The 20076-nt window shown below is 44.2% G+C and overlaps 1 protein-coding gene across 1 annotated transcript in view; it reads left to right on the top strand.

Annotated features, from left to right (window-relative positions):
- Nucleotides 1–257: 257 nt before the first annotated feature.
- The window catches only part of LOC310753765 (uncharacterized protein), a gene marked incomplete at both ends in the record, with an annotated part of 220078 nt that continues 200259 nt past the window's right edge, over nt 258–20076 (top strand). Inside the window, 2 exons of the mRNA XM_083595107.1 lie at nt 258–351; nt 10409–11320. Of these exons, the coding sequence (XP_083451233.1) occupies nt 258–351; nt 10409–11320 (1006 nt within the window). The remainder of the gene's footprint in view (nt 352–10408; nt 11321–20076) is intronic.

Genomic DNA, 20076 nt, shown 5'->3' on the forward strand with positions numbered 1-20076 from the left:
TCAAGAACTGCACTTATAGGAAAACTTGGTCTCTGACGCAGCAATCGACAATATTCAGACTATGCCTTGTCTTGAAAGAGCTGGATGTCCCTCCCTCCCTTGATGAACTGAAGAATGCCATTAAGGCATGTGGTAAAGCCCCAGGACAGGACAGAACTCCAACAGAAGTGCTGAAAGTCAGCTTCAATTCTTCCCTCATGATACACTTCCACAGCCTCCTGTTGCAGTGTTGGGAACAAGGATCCATGCCACAAGACATGTGTGACTCCAACATTGTGACCCTCTACAAGAACAAAGGTGACCACCAAGACTTCAACAACTACCATGGGATTGAGTACCGTGCTGAGTACCGTAGGGAAAGTCTTTGTCCGTGTAGTTCTCAACAGATTACAGTCACTTGGGGCCTGTTCAACTTGGCACATCTCTGCACCAAGTCAAAAGTGCAGTGGATCCTTATCTGAGAAATGTTGTTTGCAGATGACACAGCCTTGACAGTATACTCTGAGGAAGCTCTACAGAGACTCATCAACCATTTTGCTGAAGCCTGCAGGGAGTTTGGCCTTACCACCAGCCTGACAAAGACCAACATCTTGAGTCAGGAAGTCACTAGCACTCCACACATGAGCATTGGTGACCACACACTTCAGGTGGTAGAATATTTTTTCTGCCTGGGTTCTACCATAACCAGCAACCTCTCCATTGATGCTGAGCTGGACAAGTGTATTGGCAAAGCAGCTATGGCAATGGCTCACCTCTCCAAAAGGGTATGGGAGAATGTGATTCTAATGTCCAATACCAAGATGAAGGTCTACCAGGCCTGTGTGTTGAGCAAGCTGCTTTATGGAAGAGAGTCATGGGCAACTTAAAACCACCAGGAGCTAATTGGTGAACAGTTGGAGTGGCTGCACACAGCCCAGGTGTATACCAAGCTGGACTTAAGGGTATGCAACCTCATCCAGGTGCAGGAGAGGGGTGAATGGAAAGCCATTTTTGCAACCCACTATGGCAGCTACAAAACCTCATCATGCCATTTTGGCATCCAGGTGGGCACTGTCATGGGCCAGGAATCAGCTTCACCTGCTAAGCAGCAGCCTGAAGGAGCAGAAGGCAGAGTGATTCCACCTGCTGCTGATCAGCCTTCTTGCTCCTGATGTGGACCAGCTGGTTCCAGCTTTCTTAAGCAGGGTTTCCAGTCTCAGTCAGTTGTTGGGAACAACATTTGTCGTTCCTGGCCATACCTTATTGCTTCTTGCTTCTCATGACCTTGGACTCTTGGCTTTCCTGACCCCCGGACCGTCTGGCTATGTGAGCTGAGATACTCCTGACCTTAGGACTGGACTGAACCTTGCATATGGACTCTGCCTCCAGCAAGTAACCCGCCCCCCCCCCCGAGACTTGGCTGGTTGGCTAGCAGGGCAGTTCATAAAAAACGTTTTTTTTAAATGCCTGCTCCAAAAGTCTTATCTTACTACACTAGGAATTATATAGCTATAGCTGAAATTCCACGCATATCAGTTAATATCTTGACCCTGCTCCACGAAAAAAGCTGTTTACTTGGCTGTTTTCCGATGTCGTGAAGGCTGAAATTTCAATTCAGTGGAGCAGGATCAAGATATTAACTGATATGCATGAAATTTCAGATATAGCTATATAATCCCTAGTGTAGTAAGATAAGACCTTTGGAGCAGGCATTTTTTAAAAAAGCTTTTTATAAACCACCCTATTGGCTAGCCCCTTCTGCCACTGAGCTCTGCCATGACTGGGCAGCATGGGACTATGACAGGCACCACCATGTTGCAAGTGTTCATCAACCATGTGCTCCAGGACTTTGTGGACCACTTTGTGGTAGTTTATCTGGTCAATAGCCTTATCTACTCAAATTACATGGAACAACATCAGAAACATGTGAGATTGGTGCTGCAGAGACTACAGAAGAACAAATTGTATGCTAAACTGGATAAATGTGCCTTCCATGTATCCATTGTGGACTTTCTGGGGTAGTGGGTGTTTCCTGCAGGCGTGGATATGGACCTCTCCATAGTCAGTAGTGTTCTGAGCTGGTAGCTGCTCAGATGTAAAAAGGACTTGCAGTGGTTCCTGGGGTTTGCTAACTACTACAGGGCTTCATGAGTCTTAGCTACCAGTGCAAATTAAAACATGTAAAAATACAATACTAAAATCAGTTAAAATAATTTACAACCAAAATAATAGGGTGGGTTCTAAACCCATATATCAGGTGTCAAAAGCCGAAGAGGTGCATCTTCAGCATGAGATGAAAGCTATACAATGAAGGTCCCAGACACACTATTGTGGGGAGGGAATCCCACAGTTTTAAGGGCTGCCACAGAGAATGTATGAATTCTTGTAATTGATAAATTTGAAGTGAGGTGATATGACAGTTTTGTCTGTGTGGTTTCACTGATAATGGCTTTCACACAGTGGCGTAGCGTGGGTTGTCAGCACCCGGGGCAAGGCAAGTAATTTGCACCCCCTAACCCATGGATTTGCACCCCCTAACCCTAACCCCCAGATGTTGCGCCCGGTGCGGCCGGCCCCCCCCCGCACCCCCCACGCTACGCCACTGCTTTCACATATATATCCTGCTATCTGCTGCTCTTGTTATCAAAGGTTAAATGGTTAACTTTCCCTAATAAACACACAGACTCAATTATTGTTAGACATACTGTATTGTAAGACTGAGTCTTGCGTTGCAGTGGCCATATGAATTGTCCCTAAAAGAGACAAAACTGGTAGCTTTGTCTCAGACCCAACAATCAGCAGGTGAGGTCTTGTTGGTGGTGACACTACAAGGGTCTGCCCAGTTGGCACTGACCCATGACAGGGCCTTATCAGTGGTGGTTCCTCACTTGTGGAAAGCCCTCCCTAGTGAGATGTGCCTACCGTGAAACGTGGTGTTTGCACCGCAAAACACTGCAGGGGGCAATTTATAGGTGTTTGGCACAATTTTTGAGTGAATCAGACAACGTCAGGTTTTTGGCGAAACCGTGACCCTGCAGATTAGGGTGCTGTCAGGGACAGTGCTGAGGGCTGCACTGAGGAGGAATAGTGGGAGCCTGCCCCTCCCCCCGCTCCTGATCTGGATCCTGAATCTTCCCAGGAGCAGGGAAGTAGTATAGATTTGGAAAAGTGGTTTGCAGAGGGACATAGTTCAGAAGGCATAATCTGGGAAGTACTGGGTGGGGAACAGCTAGGAGGAGGAGAACTGGGAGAGAGAGAGTTAACAAGACTCATTGTCACTGTTTACAGCCCTATGTGCTCTAACACAAAATGATATTAAAAAAATATATTGCACTCTCAACCTCCAGTCAATTAGGATTAATAATAGTAACAATCGGATTAAACCAACCTCAACTTGCCTTCTTCCACATCTCCACTCATGCTTTCTTCAAAGCTATACCATTCCTATGCTCAGGTACAATTATCCACAATTTAAATGATGAACAGGACATCAAAAAAATGGGCAGAGTACAAAAAATACTACCAACCACAGCTACATGCTTGACCATCGGAAACCTTGCCCTTACAGTAACCCCCTTTTAATCAGGTTTTTATTCAAAAGACACAATTATTGAAACTGTAAACAACTCCCACCTGAACGCCTGAGCCCTAATAATTACCCTCTTCGCAATATTAACCGCCACCTACACCATACGAATAACCTTCTACGTCCAACTAAACACACCACAAACAACAACTATCATAAACGAAACTCCCCCAACCCTTACCAATCCCCTCATCCGTCTCGCTATTGGAAGCCTTCTAACAGGTTTAATCCTTATAGCCACTATTATACCAACAAAACCAACCCCAACCACCAAACCAACCTCCTTAAAACTATCCGCCATAATTGTTGCCATCCTAGTAGTACTATTTGCCCTACAAATCACAAAAAACCACTTGACTTACTACCACAAAATGAACAAAACACCACAAATTTTCCAACCAACTAGGATTTTTTAATCCAACCTTTCACTGCCTCATACCAACAACCTCCTTATTTATAGGACAAAATATGGCCCTTCACATTAATGATCTGCTTTGTTTAGAAAAGGACTTTGTTGTTTAGTTGTGTTCGAATCTTTGTGACCCCATGGACCAGAGCACGCCAGGCACTCCTGTCTTCCACTGCCTCCCGCAGTTTGGTCAAACTCACGCTGGTAGCTTCGAGAACACTGTCCAACCATCTCGTCCTCTGTCTAGTTTCTTTAAATCTCCCTAACATTAAAGCCAACACCTTAGCACAAAAAGGCTTAATAAAACTTTACCTATCAATCTTTATCATTACTTCAGCATGCTTCTTCACAGTAATGTGAACCTAACCACATGAAGACCCCCTCGCACCAACCCTCGAGTTAATTCTAACACAACAAACAACGTCAACAATCATGTATTGATATCAGGTACACAAACTGAGATTGACCAGGAGTGTGGAATACAATGCTAAGTGGGAAAATGTGGGAATTTTCCAGTTCTATCCTGACTCAAAGCAGGAGTCAGAACATGAATCAGAATCTGATTTTGATGAGAGTGATTTTGAAAGAGAGTTCTTGAGCACCAGAGACACTCCTAGGCATTCTGATGTATCAGATAATGAAGAGAAACCCATATTCACGATAGGGTCATTGTCACCAAAGAAAGAGGTTTCTGCGCAAGGCAGAAGTGTGCAGGTCAAAGTGCTCAAACAAAGGGCAGCCACCCAAAAGTTTTAAGGATTAATTTGCCCAAACGGTGTTTGCTGGTAAAGCTGTTTTTGAACCAAAAAGTTTTAAGGAGGTTATTATTATTTATTTATTCAGGATTTATCCCCAGAGGAAGCTAAGCCATGGATTGCTGCTATGCAAACTGAACTAAATTCCTTAAACAAAAATAAAACATGGAAGTTAGTAAAAAGGCACCCATCCATGAAGCTGATAGATAGCAGGTGAATTTATAAAGTAAAAACACATCAAACTGGCCAGGTTGTGTGCCACAAAGCAAGGTTGGTATCTTATGGATTTGCTCAGGTCAAAGGGCAAAATTATCATGAGGTAATTGTGCCAACAATTCGATTTGAAAGTATTAGATTAATGTTCAAAGTTTCACCTCAAGAGAGCATGCAAATATCCTATCATGGTGTTACCACAGCATTTCTGTATGGAAATTTATTAGAGGATATTTATATGTTGTCACCTGAAGGAGTTACAGTGGAATAAGGACTGGTGTGCAAACTGCAAAAGTCCTTGTATGAACTTAAACAGGCAGTAAAATGCTGGGATGCCAAATTAACAAGCACACTAACATCCATAGGTTTTGTGCAGGGTAAAGCAGACCAATGTATATTTGTCGAGGAGGAAGGACACCATAAAACTTTGCTTTGTAGATGGCTGGTTGATTTTCTGGTCTGACAAGTAAAAGTATACTGAATTTATTCAAAACCTACAAAACCATTTTGAATTTAAAAACTTTGGAAATGTAGTGTCAGGGACAAGGCAGAGGGGGAAGAATGGTGGAGACCGCCTCCCTATCCTCATCCTTCCAGGGAGGAGGAAGAGAAAAACAGCATAGATTTACAACAGTGGCTTGCGGGAGGTCACAGCTCAGAGGCAGATGAGGGGAAAAGCTGAGAAATAATGGGAGAGGAAGAGGAGGAAGAGGAGGAGGAGGCAGGGCCGGAGCAGCAGCTGGCTGACATGTTGTCACTAGAAAGGATTCCAGAACCTTCATCTCCCAGAACCCAGTGAGCCTTAAAAGTAGGATAACAAAGAGCTCGAAGACCGAGGGCACTTAGCGGCACCCGTAGAGGTGGTGATAATGATGACGAATAAAGGAGAGGGGGGTGGAGATTCACTTGGGACAACACCATTATCCAAGAGGCTGGGTTCTATAGCCTCTCTCTGTAAAGTTTGAAATAAAAAAAGGACTGTAAGAAACTTTTCCTTGTCTTTATACTTTCCTAGGCAACCAGCTGGGAGCCAGCGACAGCATCCTGACAGAGTCAACTTTAATTGCCAGTTAAGTCATAATTCATGACAAACGGCACAGAAGCTGGGGGGGGGGGGCAGCCTGCCAACACTGATAACTGAGATGAGCATGAAGAATATTTATTGCTCAGATAAGTCCTGGCGTCCAGCCCGCTTCGGCTGCGCAGCTACCGGCCAGGCCTCCGGACTTCAAAGGCCACATTCCAAAGGCTCTGAGCAACACGCAGAGATAAGCAGCGGTCAGAGAAAGCTGCAAACTCAAGTGCTTTCCTTTAGTGTGCTTAAATAAAGTCCACTCAGGATCTTAGCAGCTAAAAGCAGTTTTATTTAAGCTGAAACTATCCATTGTCGAACAGCATTGTGAAAACACGTCCACTCTCCTCAAAAGCGAAAGTAGAGAGAAAGAACAAAGGCTGGAGACTCTCGGAAATGACGCAGAATCTCCCCCTCCCAAATTGTAGGCAGGGCGTACACTCTGAGCTGTTTAACCCTGTAAGCTCAGGTTCTCCTCACAGAGCAATTTCAATGGCTTTTACAACAAAAATTAATGCAGAGAGGACATGTAGAACAATTAACAATGGCTGTCAACTATCAAAATGCAGAATGGGAGCAGAAACACAGAGACGGTCAGTAAGACACACACACACCCCAATTCCCCCATCAAAGTTCAATGGAGAAACCTCTGAGTTCCTTGGGTTTGAAGCAAATGTGGAAATGTTTTTAAAGGTGAGGCAAGACAACTTTTTGTCAAACCAGGAACGTGTGTTTTTTGTAATTAATCTTCTGAAAGGAGCCGCCGGATGCTGGGTGCCTCTCCTATTAATTAATCAAGACCCTTGGTTGTTGAGATTGGATAGTTTTATGGCTCATCTCGAGTCCGTGTTCCAGGACCCATAGCGGAAACCTGCAAGTACACGAAAGCTAATGAAGCTGAAGCAGAGGTCTAACTCAGTAATGGAGTACAGTACAGAGTTCAGTTTGCTGTCACAGGAACTAGCATGGAATCAGGATGCCTTGCTGGCTATTTACTGTGCAGGGCTGAGTGAAACCCTGCTGGATGAGTAGGCAAGAATGGACCCCCCCCCCAGTTTCCTAGAGGCGTTGATGCAAGCAGCCTTGAGAATTGACCAGCACTTGCAAGAGAGGAAGGAGGAGAAGAGAGCTGTTATCAGGCCGTAGGTGAGGCTTTTTGAAGATGCTACACTATTTCGAAGCATACTAGGCAAACCAAGTTTCATAGCACAGGTGATTGAACATGTGGTCACTGAACAACTCCAGGGAAACCTGGAGGATGCAGACCATTTGGATCCCTTTCTATGTATAATTTTCATTTATGACAAATAAACATTTGAAACAGAATAATCTTTACATATATTTTGTTGGCTTTTTCGCAGATTAGTTGGGCTGCAGAAGGCGTGCTGGGGAGACCACACATTCAAGAAACACAAAAGTAACTTTTGCTTGGTTTAATAACAAATAACAAAAACTCATTTTACACTAAATTACATTATATCAATAAGTGTGACCCATCCACCATGGTACTGAGAGAGCTAGGTGCTGCTCTTTATATACTATACCCAACAGCTTAATTAACATAACTTAACAGCACCTGCTATACTGCTTCACAGCTGTAAAACTAGGTCCTGTTATTTGCTCTGGCCCTTAAAGACATACACATCTTGTGGAACAGTAATGAAACCTAAGATTTAAAGAAACCATCCAACAAGTTTCTGTAGCCATTCTTCTTTTGACGGGACATCTACCTCCTTCCATCTTTGGGCAAATACCATTCTTGCAGTAGTGGTTGCATACATAAATAAAATTTTATATTGTTTAGGTAAGTCCAGTCTTATAATTCCTACAAGAAAAGCTTCTGTTTTTTGGGTTTTTTTAAACAAAAGTTATCTTAAACATCTTTTTCAATTCATTATATTATTTCCCAGTAAACTTTAGCCTTACTGCAGGTCCACCATGTATGAAAAAAGGTACCTTCTTTCTGTTTACATTTCCAATACTTATTCAGTTTTGATTTGTACCTTTTAGCTAGTCTACTAGGTGTTAGATACCATCTATATAACATTTTCATATAATTTTCTCTTAAAGCGTAACATGCTATAAATTTTATATCTGTATTCCACAATTTTCCCATGCCTCCATTTCTATGTTATGTCCAATGTCCATTGCCCAATTGTGATGGGATGTTGAGCTGCTTGTGCGTAAAGTTCCTAATCCCTCAGCGTTTGGCTAAGTCCACAAACCACTGTCTGTAACGGAGCGCCATAAACATGGCTCCGTCAGTCGCTGGCAGAATCCGACAGTGGGCGTTTACGGAATTTCTTCCAGCATAAAAGCTCCTTAACGGAAACACGTCTTCTGGACTCTCTGCGTGACAGTTTCCGGCGAGGAGTGGGTGTCCCTATAGGAGGTCCTGAAACCTCCTCGCTGTTCTCGCTGGAATTGTCTCTGAGTCCTCCTTCCGACTCACTATCCCTTGGAACTGCCTCTCTCCCCCTGCTGGTTCCCTCATCAGCTGACAAGTCTCTGCCAGCCTCTGAGAGCCTCTTCCTCTCCAGTTCTCCCGATGGCAGTTCCCTGACACCAATGTATCATTGAAGCTTTCACTTGTTCATCTTTTGTATCCCACTCTAATAACATCTTATACATTTTAAACATCACTTTAACATTGCAGTCTAGTAGGTCTCTCTCTACTTGCGATGTTTGTTCCCCAAACCTGTTTCTTATCTTTTATATATACTTCATTTACTTGATGACATTGTAACCATTTTAATAGTCCTGATAAGTCTTTAAACTCTTTTAATTTAAACTCTCCACCTTCCTCCCTTAACAGATTTCTATAAGTTACCCAGTTTTCCATCATATTTCTCTTCTTCACCCCATGGTGAAAGCCAAAGTGGTGTTTTCCTTTCTAATAGATTTTTATATTTATCCCATACTATATACATTTTCCCCTGAATATATGGTTTATAAATCCTTTATGCATTTTCAACTTTTCATACTATAAATATGTGTCCCAACCAAATATATTATCATGACTTTCCAGGTCTAAAACATACGGATCCTTTAATAGCAACCATTCCGTTAACCAGCATAGACAAGAAGCTAATAATAATAATAATAATAATAATAATAATAATAATAATAATAAATTATTTATACCCCGCCCATCTGGCTGGGTTTCTCCAGCCATTCTGGGCGGCTTCCAACAAAATACTAAATACAATTGTCTGTCAAACATTAAAAGCTTCCCTAAATAGGCCTGCCTTCAGATGTCTTCTAAAAGTCTGGTAGCTGTTTTTCTCTTTGACATCTGGTGGGAGGGTGTTCCACAGGGCGGGTGCCACTACCGAGAAGGCCCTCTGCCTGGTTCCCTGTGACTTGGCTTCTTGCAGTGAGGGAAACACCAGAAGGCCCTCGGTGCTGGACCTCAGTGTCCGGGCAGAACAATGTGGGTGGAGACGCTCCTTCATGAACCAAGGCTGTTTAGGGCTTTAAAGGTCAGCACCAACACTTTGAATTGTGCTCGGAAATGTACTGGGAGCCAATGTACATTTTCAGGACCGGTGTTATATGGCCTCGGCAGCCACGCCCAGTCAGCATTCTAGCTGCCACATTTTGGATTATTTGCAGTTTCTGGGTCACCTCCAAAGGTGTTAGGATATTTCCGTTCCACCTTAAAAGGGAGCAGGCTTTGTGAGTCACAGAGTCTGCGTATTTCCTGTTCACAGGAAGTTTATGTTTTCTATTGCTTTCGTTTCTCTCTCTCTGTGCCTGAACATGCAAACAGGCAGTCATGTTTTTTCCTTTGTTCTGACCAACGCTGAATAAACTTCTAAATAATGCTCTCCTGCGTGCATCTTTCGCTGTGCGAATTCTGCTGATAGAACGCGCATCAGCTCTGGAATTTCACAAGCTATTTTCTGGAGCTCGTGTCGCTAATTGCTGATACTGTATCTACGGGAGATCGATGGATCGTCCAGAGGCGATGTGGGGGCCATGATGGGCTTTATCTCCCTGGCAGTATCCCAACAACAGGTTTCGGGCCCAGATTCACGGCACTTACAGGAGAGTAAGACTGCGTTGAGGTATGTGGGAAAAGCGAAAGCAAATAAGGCTTTTCTGTTTGCCGCGGCAAGAGACTCTGATGTCCGGCTGGCCTAATTGGCCTGGGAGCCGAGCCAAGCAGGCTTCGTGATTAATGGGAGCCAAGATAAGGAGTCTCTGAAGTGAAAAAGACTCACGGCTCAAGTAAAGAGCTGGAATGGAGTTTTTCCAAACCTCTGAAGCTGCTGAGTGCCCAAAGTTAAATCGGCAAAATTATGAGACTTGGGCAAGTTGCTGTGAGAGTTTGCTGCAACAGTTTGGAGTGTGGCATACTGTGTCTGAAGCCCCTCCAGTTCCTCTGACAGATAGATGGAAGGCCCAACATTCAAGGGCCATAGACCTAATAGTCTTATCCGTCTCTCTGGAGGATATTGCCACGCTGGCTGGCAACAAGACAGCACGTCAGATGTGGAATGCTTTGAAAGTTGCCCATCTGCCGGTCATCCCAGCCCAGAGTTTGATTGCATCGGAGGTCCTGGCTGTTTCCCAGAATGCGAGTGAATGCAGGGATGCTGAGGGCACTGGTTGCAAGCTGCAGGGGGAGCTGACTGTGATGTCATCCCAGGCAGCATTCCAGTCTCCAGGGGGAGCCAAGGAGTCGGCAGCTGAGAGCTCTGTTTCTCATGGGAGCCAAGGTCATCCTCACAGATACCGGAAGGCCAGAAGTAAACAGAGACAGATGCCTGCAGATGGCCAGAAGCAGAGGGGGGTTGGAAAGCCCACGCCAGGGAAAAACAAGGCTTTGTTTGCTGGCACTGCTTCTCCAAAGGCTAAAGGCAAGTTTGATGGCCAGGAGCAGGGGGGCAAGCAGCAAAAGCCCACGCCGGTGGAAAACAAGGTTTTGCTTGCCAGAAAAGCTGCTCCAAAGGCCAAGGCCAGATTTATTGTAGATTCTGGATGGACCCACCATCTGGCAAAAGATAAGCATCTGTTTATCTCCTTCACACCTCAAGACGGAGAGATCCACCAGGCAGATGGAAAGACGTTGCGAATTGAAGGAGTTGGGACTGTGAAACTGGCAAGTCTGCATACAACCATCAAAGATGTACTTTATGTTCCAGGTGCTGCAGACAATTTGCTCAGTGTCCCACAGCTGACTGGGCGTGGCTTTGAGATTTCCTTCAAGAGGAGCGTCTGTGTCATCAGGAAAGGCAAAGAGGACATTTTGCATGCAAAGTTTATAGATGGTTTGTGCTGTATATCTTATGATGACAATGGTGCTGTTGCTGTGTCTAATGTTGATTCTTGTTGTGTTGCACAAACTAACAAAGTTCTTCATGCAGGATGTATTCATGAAGCATATCGAAGATTTTGTCACATGTCTTGGCAGGCGCTAGCCAAGATGCCTGGATTAGTTGAGGGTTTGAACATCAAACCCTGTAAGTTTCACATGAAATGTGTATCTTGTGCAGAGAACAAGGTGAAGGTTGCTCCAAAAGGCAAGGAGTCTAGCAGGCAGGCTTCCAAACCCTACCAGCTAGTCCACGCAGACCTGGTTGGTCCACTTGCGCCCTCTTTGGGTGGAGCAAGGTACTTCATGGTTCTAATTGATTCTTTTTCCAGGTACATTCATGTGTTTATGCTTGAGCAGAAATCACAAGCGTTTCCTAGGTTCAAGGCATTCTGTGCATGGTTGGAGAATGTTCACAGTAAACGTATCGGCTGTTTGTTTACTGATCGAGAGGCTGAATTCACTTCTCGGCAGTTTGAAGCTTTCCTGACTGAGAAGGGAATCCAGCATAGCCTCTCAAGTCCTGGATCCCCATGGGAGGTTTGTGAGCAAGCAAAGCAAACGTTGCTGCAAGGACTGAAAACCTTGTTGCATGATGCCAATCTCCCTGAGAAGTTTTGGGGGGAGTCTTTTAACTTGTATGTTTATACTTTTAATTGCAGACTGTCATCACCTATTGGTTGTACCCCCTATGAGAAGATGTTTGGTAAGAAACCTAACGTCAAGCACATGAGAATCTTTGGTTCTGACATATGGGTACACACCCCACAGAGCAACAAGCTTGGGAAGCGTGGGGCACATGGTTTGTTCATGGGGTACGAAAAAGGTGCATACAGAGTATGGATGACTGACTCTAAGTCCATTAAGTTCACAAAGAGTGTTGAGTACAATCCTAAGTGGGGGGAAAATGTGGGAATTTTCCAGAGTTACCCAGAGGAGGATGAAGGTGATGTGAAAAAGGCAGATGGTGTTGAGGCAAAAGAGGAAGCTGAGGATGAGGATGATGATGATGATCAGAGTTCGGATTCCAGTTCAGTGGGCGGCGCTGCTGCTGGTGTCAGTGACAGTGATGACACAGCAGACTACAAGAGCGCAAAGGCCTCAGTCAGACCATCTGATGCGTCTGACAATGAACTGGAAGAACCACTGTTCACCATTGGTCATTTTTCTCCTAAGAAGGAGGAGATGAGTCCAGAAGACTTGCGTCTAGTACGCAGGTCTGAAAGGGCCACCAAAGGCAGACCTCCAAAGAGATTTGCTGATGAGTTTGCTAAGACGGCAACTGCTGTTCTTAGTAGCTCAGAGAAGCTATGGGAACCTTCAAGCTTCAAAGAGGTTCAGGAGTTAACCTCTAAAGATGCTGAGCCTTGGCTTAATGCCATGAAGGCTGAAGTTGATTCCTTGAATAGGAACCAAACTTGGGAGCTGGTACCGGTAGTCCCAGGAATGAGACTGGTTGGCAGCAAATGGGTCTTCAAGGCCAAGACAGACCAGAATGGCAAGGTTGTCAGACACAAAGCCAGATTGGTTGCCAGAGGTTTTTCACAGGTACCAGGACAGGATTACCACGAGACCTACTCACCCACCGTCAAGTATGAGAGCATTCAGCTGATGCTCAAGATAGCGGCAGAGGAGAAACTGCATGTTTCCCATCATGACATTAATACAGCTTTTTTGTATGGGGTTTTGGGGGAGAAGCTGTTTATGCTTCCAGCTGATGGAATGCAGATACAGAAGGGAATGGTCTGTAAACTTCGGAAATCCTTATATGGTCTCAAGCAGAGTGCCAGGTGTTGGAACACAAAACTCACTGAGACATTGCTTTCTCTAGGTTTTCACCAGGGCAAAGCTGATTCGTGTGTGTTTGTCAAGGAGGAGGGGCAAAACAAAATGTATTGTTTATGTTTTATTGATGATCTTCTGATGTTTTGGAAGAATCAGGCTTTGTACCAAAGCACCCTAGCTCAGCTGAAGGAGCACTTTGACATGAAGGATCTTGGTGAGGTATCCAACTATCTTTCTCTGCAGGTGGAGAGGGACCAAGCAGGTAATTTTCTGGTTCACCAAACACAGAAAATTGCTGATGTATTAACCAGGTTGAATTTGGTTGATGCAAACCCAGCAGACACACCGATGGTGACAGGTTACCAGGTAGATAGTACTGCTGAAGCGTTTTCTGACACTACGCTGTACAGATGCATTCTAGGCAAGTTGAATTTTATTGCTAGATGCTCAAGACCTGACATAGCTGTAAGCACTAACCTGCTTAGCAGACATGCTAACAATCCTACTGTTCAGGATTGGAAAGCTCTGAAGCGCATAGCCCGCTATTTTAAAGGGACTTTGCACTACAGGCTGAGGTTCACCAGTCAGAAGACTGGAGGTCTTGAAATCTTTGCAGATGCTAGTTTTGGAAGTGACACCACGGATGGTACAAGCACTTCCGGAGTATGCTACATGTACAACCACTGTCTGTTTGACTGGTTGTGCAAGAAGCAGACGACAGTTAGCCTAAGTTCCTGTGAAGCAGAACTCAATGCTCTGTCATTTTCACTCATGGATTGTGAATGGTTGATGCAACTGTTTAAGGACATCAGAGTTTCTGTGAAATGTCCTATACAAGTGTATCAAGACAATAGATCCTGTTTGGCTTTGCTGAACTCAGAGAGTTGCAAGCAAAGAACCAAGTACTTGCAGATTAAGCTACATCATGCAAGAGAGTGTATTCAGAAAGGACTCATTCAGGTGTCCTATATGGCAGGAAGTGTAATCCCTGCTGATCTGTTGTCTAAGGTTGTTAACAGAGAACAACTTAAGGTTTACGTACAGAGGTTGCAATTGGGTTGAACTACAAGTACTACAGGTTACACGGAAAGGGGGAGGATGTTAGGATATTTCCGCTCCACCTTAAAAGGGAGCAGGCTTTGTGAGTCACAGAGTCTGCGTATTTCCTGTTCACAGGAAGTTTATGTTTTCTATTGCTTTCGTTTCTCTCTCTCTGTGCCTGAACACGCAAACAGGCAGTCATGTTTTTTCCTTTGTTCTGACCAACGCTGAATAAACGTCTAAATAATGCTCTCCTGCGTGCATCTTTCGCTGTGCGAATTCTGCTGATAGAGCGTGCATCAGCTCTGGAATTTCACAAGCTATTTTCTGGAGCTCGTGTCGCTAATTGCTGATACTGTATCTACGGGAGATCGATGGATCGTCCGGAGGCGACGTGGGGGCCATGATGGGCTTTATCTTCCTGGCAGTATCCCAACAAAAGGTAGCCCCACACAGAGCACGTTGCAGTAGTCCAAGTGGGAGATAATTAGAGCATGCACCCCTCTGGCGAGACAGGTAGGGTCTCAGCCTGCGTATCAGATGGAGCTGATAGACAGCCGCCCTGGACACAGATTGACCTGCGCCTCCACGGACAGCTGTGAGACCAAAATGACTCCCAGGCTGCGCACCTGGTCCTTCAGGGGCACAGTTACCCCATTCAGGACCAGGGAGCCCCCCACACCTGCCTGCCCCTTGTCCCCCCAAAACAGTACTTCTGTCTTGTCAGGATTCAACCTCAATCTGTTAGCCGCCTTCCATCCTCCAACCACCCCCAGGCACTCACACAGGACCTTCAACGCCTTCACTGGTTCTGATTTAAAAGAGAGGTAGAGCTGGGTATCATCCACATACTGGTGAACACCCAGCCCAAAGCCCCTGATTATCTCTCCCAGCGGCTGCATGTAGATGTTTAAAAGCATGGGAGAGAGGACAGAACCCTGAGAGAACCCACAAGTGAGAGCCCAGGGGTCTGAACACTCATCCCCCCCCACATTCTGAACACGGCCCAGGAGGAAGGAGCGGAACCACTGTACAACAGTCCCCCCAGCTCCCAGCCCCTCTAGACAGTCCAAAAGGATGTTATGGTCAATGGTATCAAAAGCCACTGAGAGATCCAGCAGAACTAGGAAACAGTTTTCACCTTTGTCCCTTGCCTGCTGGAGAACATTGACCAGTGCAACCAAGGCAGTTTTGGTTCCATGATGAGGCCTGAATCCCGACTGGAAGGGATCAAAATGGTCTGCTTCTTCCAGGCGTGCCTGGAGTTGTTCAGAAACCACTTGCTCAATCACCTTGCCCAAGAATGTAAGATTTGAGACTGGGTGATAGTTGGCCATATTGGCCGCATCTAAAGATGGTTTTTTTAAGAAGCTGTTTGATAACCGCCTCTTTCAGTGGGTCTGGGAAGGCTCCCTCACAGAGAGAAGCATTCACCACCCTGCAGAACCCATCGCCCAGCCCTTTCTGGCTCACTTTTATAAGCCAGTATGGGCAAGGATCAAGGAGACTGGTGGTTGGTTTCACTCATTCAGGTAGCCTGTCCACATCCTTACAGGTAACAGATTGGAATGTTAGGATTTATGACTACGTGCTATTTGATGCAGCTTCCCACAGAAGCAATTAAGAAGTTGGCCGAAGGCCAAGAAGACTGAGCACAGGGAGTTATTCTGCCTAGAGATATGGAGGCTTGGATGAAACTCTGCTATTGGTTGAGGTCTCCAGATAGGCATGATGACTCATGACCTTCCTTGCTGGATAGTTGGTTGGTCAGTGTGTGTTCTGAGAGTCGTTTGGAGTTTGTTCAGTGAGAGAGTTAAGATCCGTGTCTTTATCCTGTATATAGTAACTTGTGAGTCTGCTGTAAATAATAAACACCTATAAGTAACCAAGTTACTAGTAGCAGTGTCTTGTTCTTGCTTCATCCTTCCTGCCTGCAACTGATTGCTTCTGGAAGTCTGCGTATGCTCTGCTATATTCAACTGGGTCTGGCTAAGATCCTGCAACCGGTTAAGGTTGTGAAACATCAACATGGAATTGATCCCACACAACTTGACTGGACAGGACTCTAGCACTCTCCCGCCCCGGCCCTGCTCCCATGGTGGAGTCTACCTCTTCCCGAATCTGAGTGACTTTATCTGCAAAAAACTTTGCAAAATCATTGCAGGTGATCATGTGGCCCATACTGGGCTCCAATGGAGCAGGTGGTTCCACTAAATTGCAAACCACCTGAAAGAGTTTCCTGCTGCTGTTTTCTGCAGATGCAATAGAGGCTGTGAAGAAGGTCTTCTTTACTGTCGCTATCGCCACTTGGTAGGCTCGACATTGAGCTCTAACCTGTGACCGGTCAGATTCAGAATGAGTTATCGGCCACCAGCGCTCTAGCCGTCTCAGCGATTGTTTCATTGCCCTCAGATCCATGGAAAACCACGGGGCTGTCCAGGCTCCATGCAATTGGAGAGGGCACTTCAGAGCCAAACAGTCAATAGCCCTGGTTAACTCCACATTCCAGCGGGCCACCAGGTTCGTAATATACTGCAATCTCATATCCGGTGGGGGGAAACCTCCTCTCTCTTTTGCATCAGTATTTTATACTTTATTCTCAAGTTTTTTCCCTTGCCAGATATATCTGGAAATATTTTTTTGCCATTTATAGAAACATTCTGTCTTGCCAATCACTGGTATTGATTGGAATAAAAATAACATCCCTTAATATGGGAGTAATTATCCTCCCACCCCCACCCCCAGGGCCGGGGGGCAGCTGCACCCACAGATCGTCCAACATCTGTCCGTCTGGAAGGAAGAGGGGGCAGGGGGCGCTGGGTGCAATTCATCGTGCATTTTTTGGGATTCTCCAAAGCTGTCACCATGAACAGAGGACACCTGCTTTTTAAGATGAAATTCGGATTTAATTAGCAGGCATGCTCTAAACTAAAGGAGATAAAGTATTCTGCTAACTGATTCTGCCACTGGGTGCCAAGGATTCGACCTGGAGGAGAAGGATTATCTTCATAATTGGACTGGTATGTCTGAACAGATATTCTTTTTGATATATTTTGCATCTGCTGTTTTATTCAGCAAACCCCCCTTGAAAGACTGACTGCCTGATTGTTTGAAATACACAAGTGGGAATGAAAGAATATTTTGCTATTATTATGGTTATAGTTTAACTACAAAACTGACTGTGTGAAAATTTAACTACGATTTCGGCAAAGACTCTTAATAGAATGATAAAGGAATTGATGAAAGGAGGAATGGTGTATTTGCTGAAGTAGTAGCTCGTTAGCAGCTGGAATGAGATCAAACAAGAGAAGTTCGGACTTATGCCCGGCGCAAATGGTGGAGGGGCAGTCTTTCTTTGTCTTGGCTGTGACACAGCGAAGATTGTCTTCATGTGTAGAAAACGAAAGTAAGGGTCACAAAAGAGAAATGATGGAATACAACTGGAAGATAAAGGAAACAAAGAAGAAAACAATTGATTTCACACAGAACTATATTGGACTAATCCACTTGCAAAGCGAATTCGGAAGCTGTTAAAAATAAATGACGGATCAACATCGGGAATGTTTTATGGGAACTATCTGGACTATTTAAGGAATGCAGTACAATGTGAGATCATCATTTCTCAAACTTCAGGGCATGGGAAGTCATCCAAAGATATAACATTGGCATAAAATTTGGTCTTTTTGATTGTATTATAATTAGTAATATTTTTAATGTGGTTTTTATTGGATTGTTTAAATGGAAATTTAATAAATATTCTTTTGAAAAAGCAATAAAAATAACATCCTTGGTAATACATTTATTTTAATGACAGATACTCTACCCAACAACTAAAGTTTCATTCTACTCCATATTTGCAAACACCATCTTTTATATTTTTAACTGAAACAGTTCTTCCAGGATAATGAACTGTTTCAATGATAATTCTTCATCACCTGGCAATAATATAAAATGTAATCCATTACATTCAAATACAGTGCAGAGATTGAAACGACAGGCCTGCATATAAACAACCAATAATAAACACATATCAAATTAATTGTCCCCAACGGTACATCAAATGGCCATGGATCGGCAATCACTTAAAAGTGTAGTAAGAGGTCCTTTGGCTGGGTCGGGACGATATGGGGTTGGGGGGCCAACTCCCTTCTGTTGCGGGGGTGCAATTAGTGCCAGCGCCTTCTGTCAAGAGTTTGGGTGTAAACTTTGATGCCTCCCTTTCAATGAGGTGCAGGTTACAGCTACAACAAAGCTGTCATTTTTTCATCTCTGCCGAGCTAAGCAGTTGCTCCCTTATCTCTTTCACCCTGACCTCGCCACTGTGATCCATGCGACAGTCACCTCCAGGCTTGATTATTGTAACTCACTCTACGTGGGGCTGCCCTTGAAACTGACCCAGAAACTCCAGCGGGTGCAGAAGCACATTCATCTGGTGCTATACCAGCTGCACTGGCTCCCAGTGGAGTATAGGATCAGGTTTAAGGTGCTAATTTTAACCTTTAAAGCCCTATATGGCCTAGGACCCTCGTACCTACGGGACTGCCTCTCCTGGTATGTCCCACAGAGGAACTTATGGTCTGCAAATAATAACACCCTTAAGATCCCAGGCCCCAAGGAGATTAGACTGGCCTCGACCAGAACAAGGGCCTTTTTAGCCATGGCCCCGGCCTGATGGAACGCTCTCTCATAAGAGACCAGGATGCTGTGTTATTTGACATCTTTCTGCAGGGCCTGCAAGATGGAGCTGTTCCGCCAGGCCTTTGGTCTGATTCTTTTCTTTCTGTATAAAAGCAAAAATTAAAGAGGCCTCCTAGCCCTCTCACAAGTCCTTATAAGACAAGTGGTAACAGTTGGCCCTGGAGAATATTAACTACTCTCAATTTTACCTGTGGACTGCCATCTGTCCAGATTTTAATTTGCTCTGAACTAATTTTAAGATGTATTTTAATTAACTGATTGCCTGTTTTTATGTTCTTATGCTCTTTGTATACTGTGTTAGTTTTATGATGTTAGCCGCCCTGATACTATTAAGCTGATACTGTTGGCAGAACCCTAGTAGCATTATAAAGGCTACCCACAGGTGCAACGAATCACATAAAATTTCAGTAAATTTAAAGATACAGTATCCAAAACCTCGCAAAGAGAATACAAACGGTAGCCATCTAATTCAGTATTCAAACCCCCCAGGTGCAGGGATTTAAATAGGTAAATCAGTCTGGTTTCTTGTTGGTGCAGTAATTTGTTTGTTTTTTTTAAGATATTTATTAGAGTTTTACAAAAAACAAAGATTTACAGAATAAAAGAAAAACCAAGAAAAAGAAGAATTCAAAAATACATAAAGAAGAAAAAAAAGGAAAATACAAAAAACAAATCCATTTTTTGATATTTTTAAGCTCATTTGCTTGTTTCCTTGACCTCCTCACACCTCCCCTTTTTGCATTCCCATTTACATAATCAATTCAGCAAATCCTTACCCTCTTTCATTTATCTTAACTCTATATCCTATCATATTATGACTCTATCTTTTCATCCATTTATCAATTCATTTTTGCATATTCTTATTAACTTTTGTTGCTGAATACCACTTATTGCCAATCCGAACATAATTTTAACATTCATTAATTTTACAATATTTCTGAAGATAGTCTTTAAATTTCTTCCAGTCTTCCTCCACCACCTCTTCTCCCAAGTCTCGGATTCTGCCAGTCATTTCCGCCAATTCCATATAGTCCATCATCTTCATCTGCCACTCTTCCAGGGTGAGTAGATCTTGTGTCTTCCAATACTTCGCAATAAGTATTCTTGCTGCTGTTGTTGCATACATAAAGAAAGTTCTGTCCTTCTTTGGCACCAATTGGCCGACAATGCCCAGAAGGAAGGCCTCTGGTTTCTTCAGGAAGGTATTTTTAAATACCT

Source organism: Podarcis filfolensis (genome assembly GCF_964270895.1).
Source record: "Podarcis filfolensis genome assembly, chromosome: W".
NCBI classification, from domain to species: domain Eukaryota; kingdom Metazoa; phylum Chordata; class Lepidosauria; order Squamata; family Lacertidae; genus Podarcis; species Podarcis filfolensis.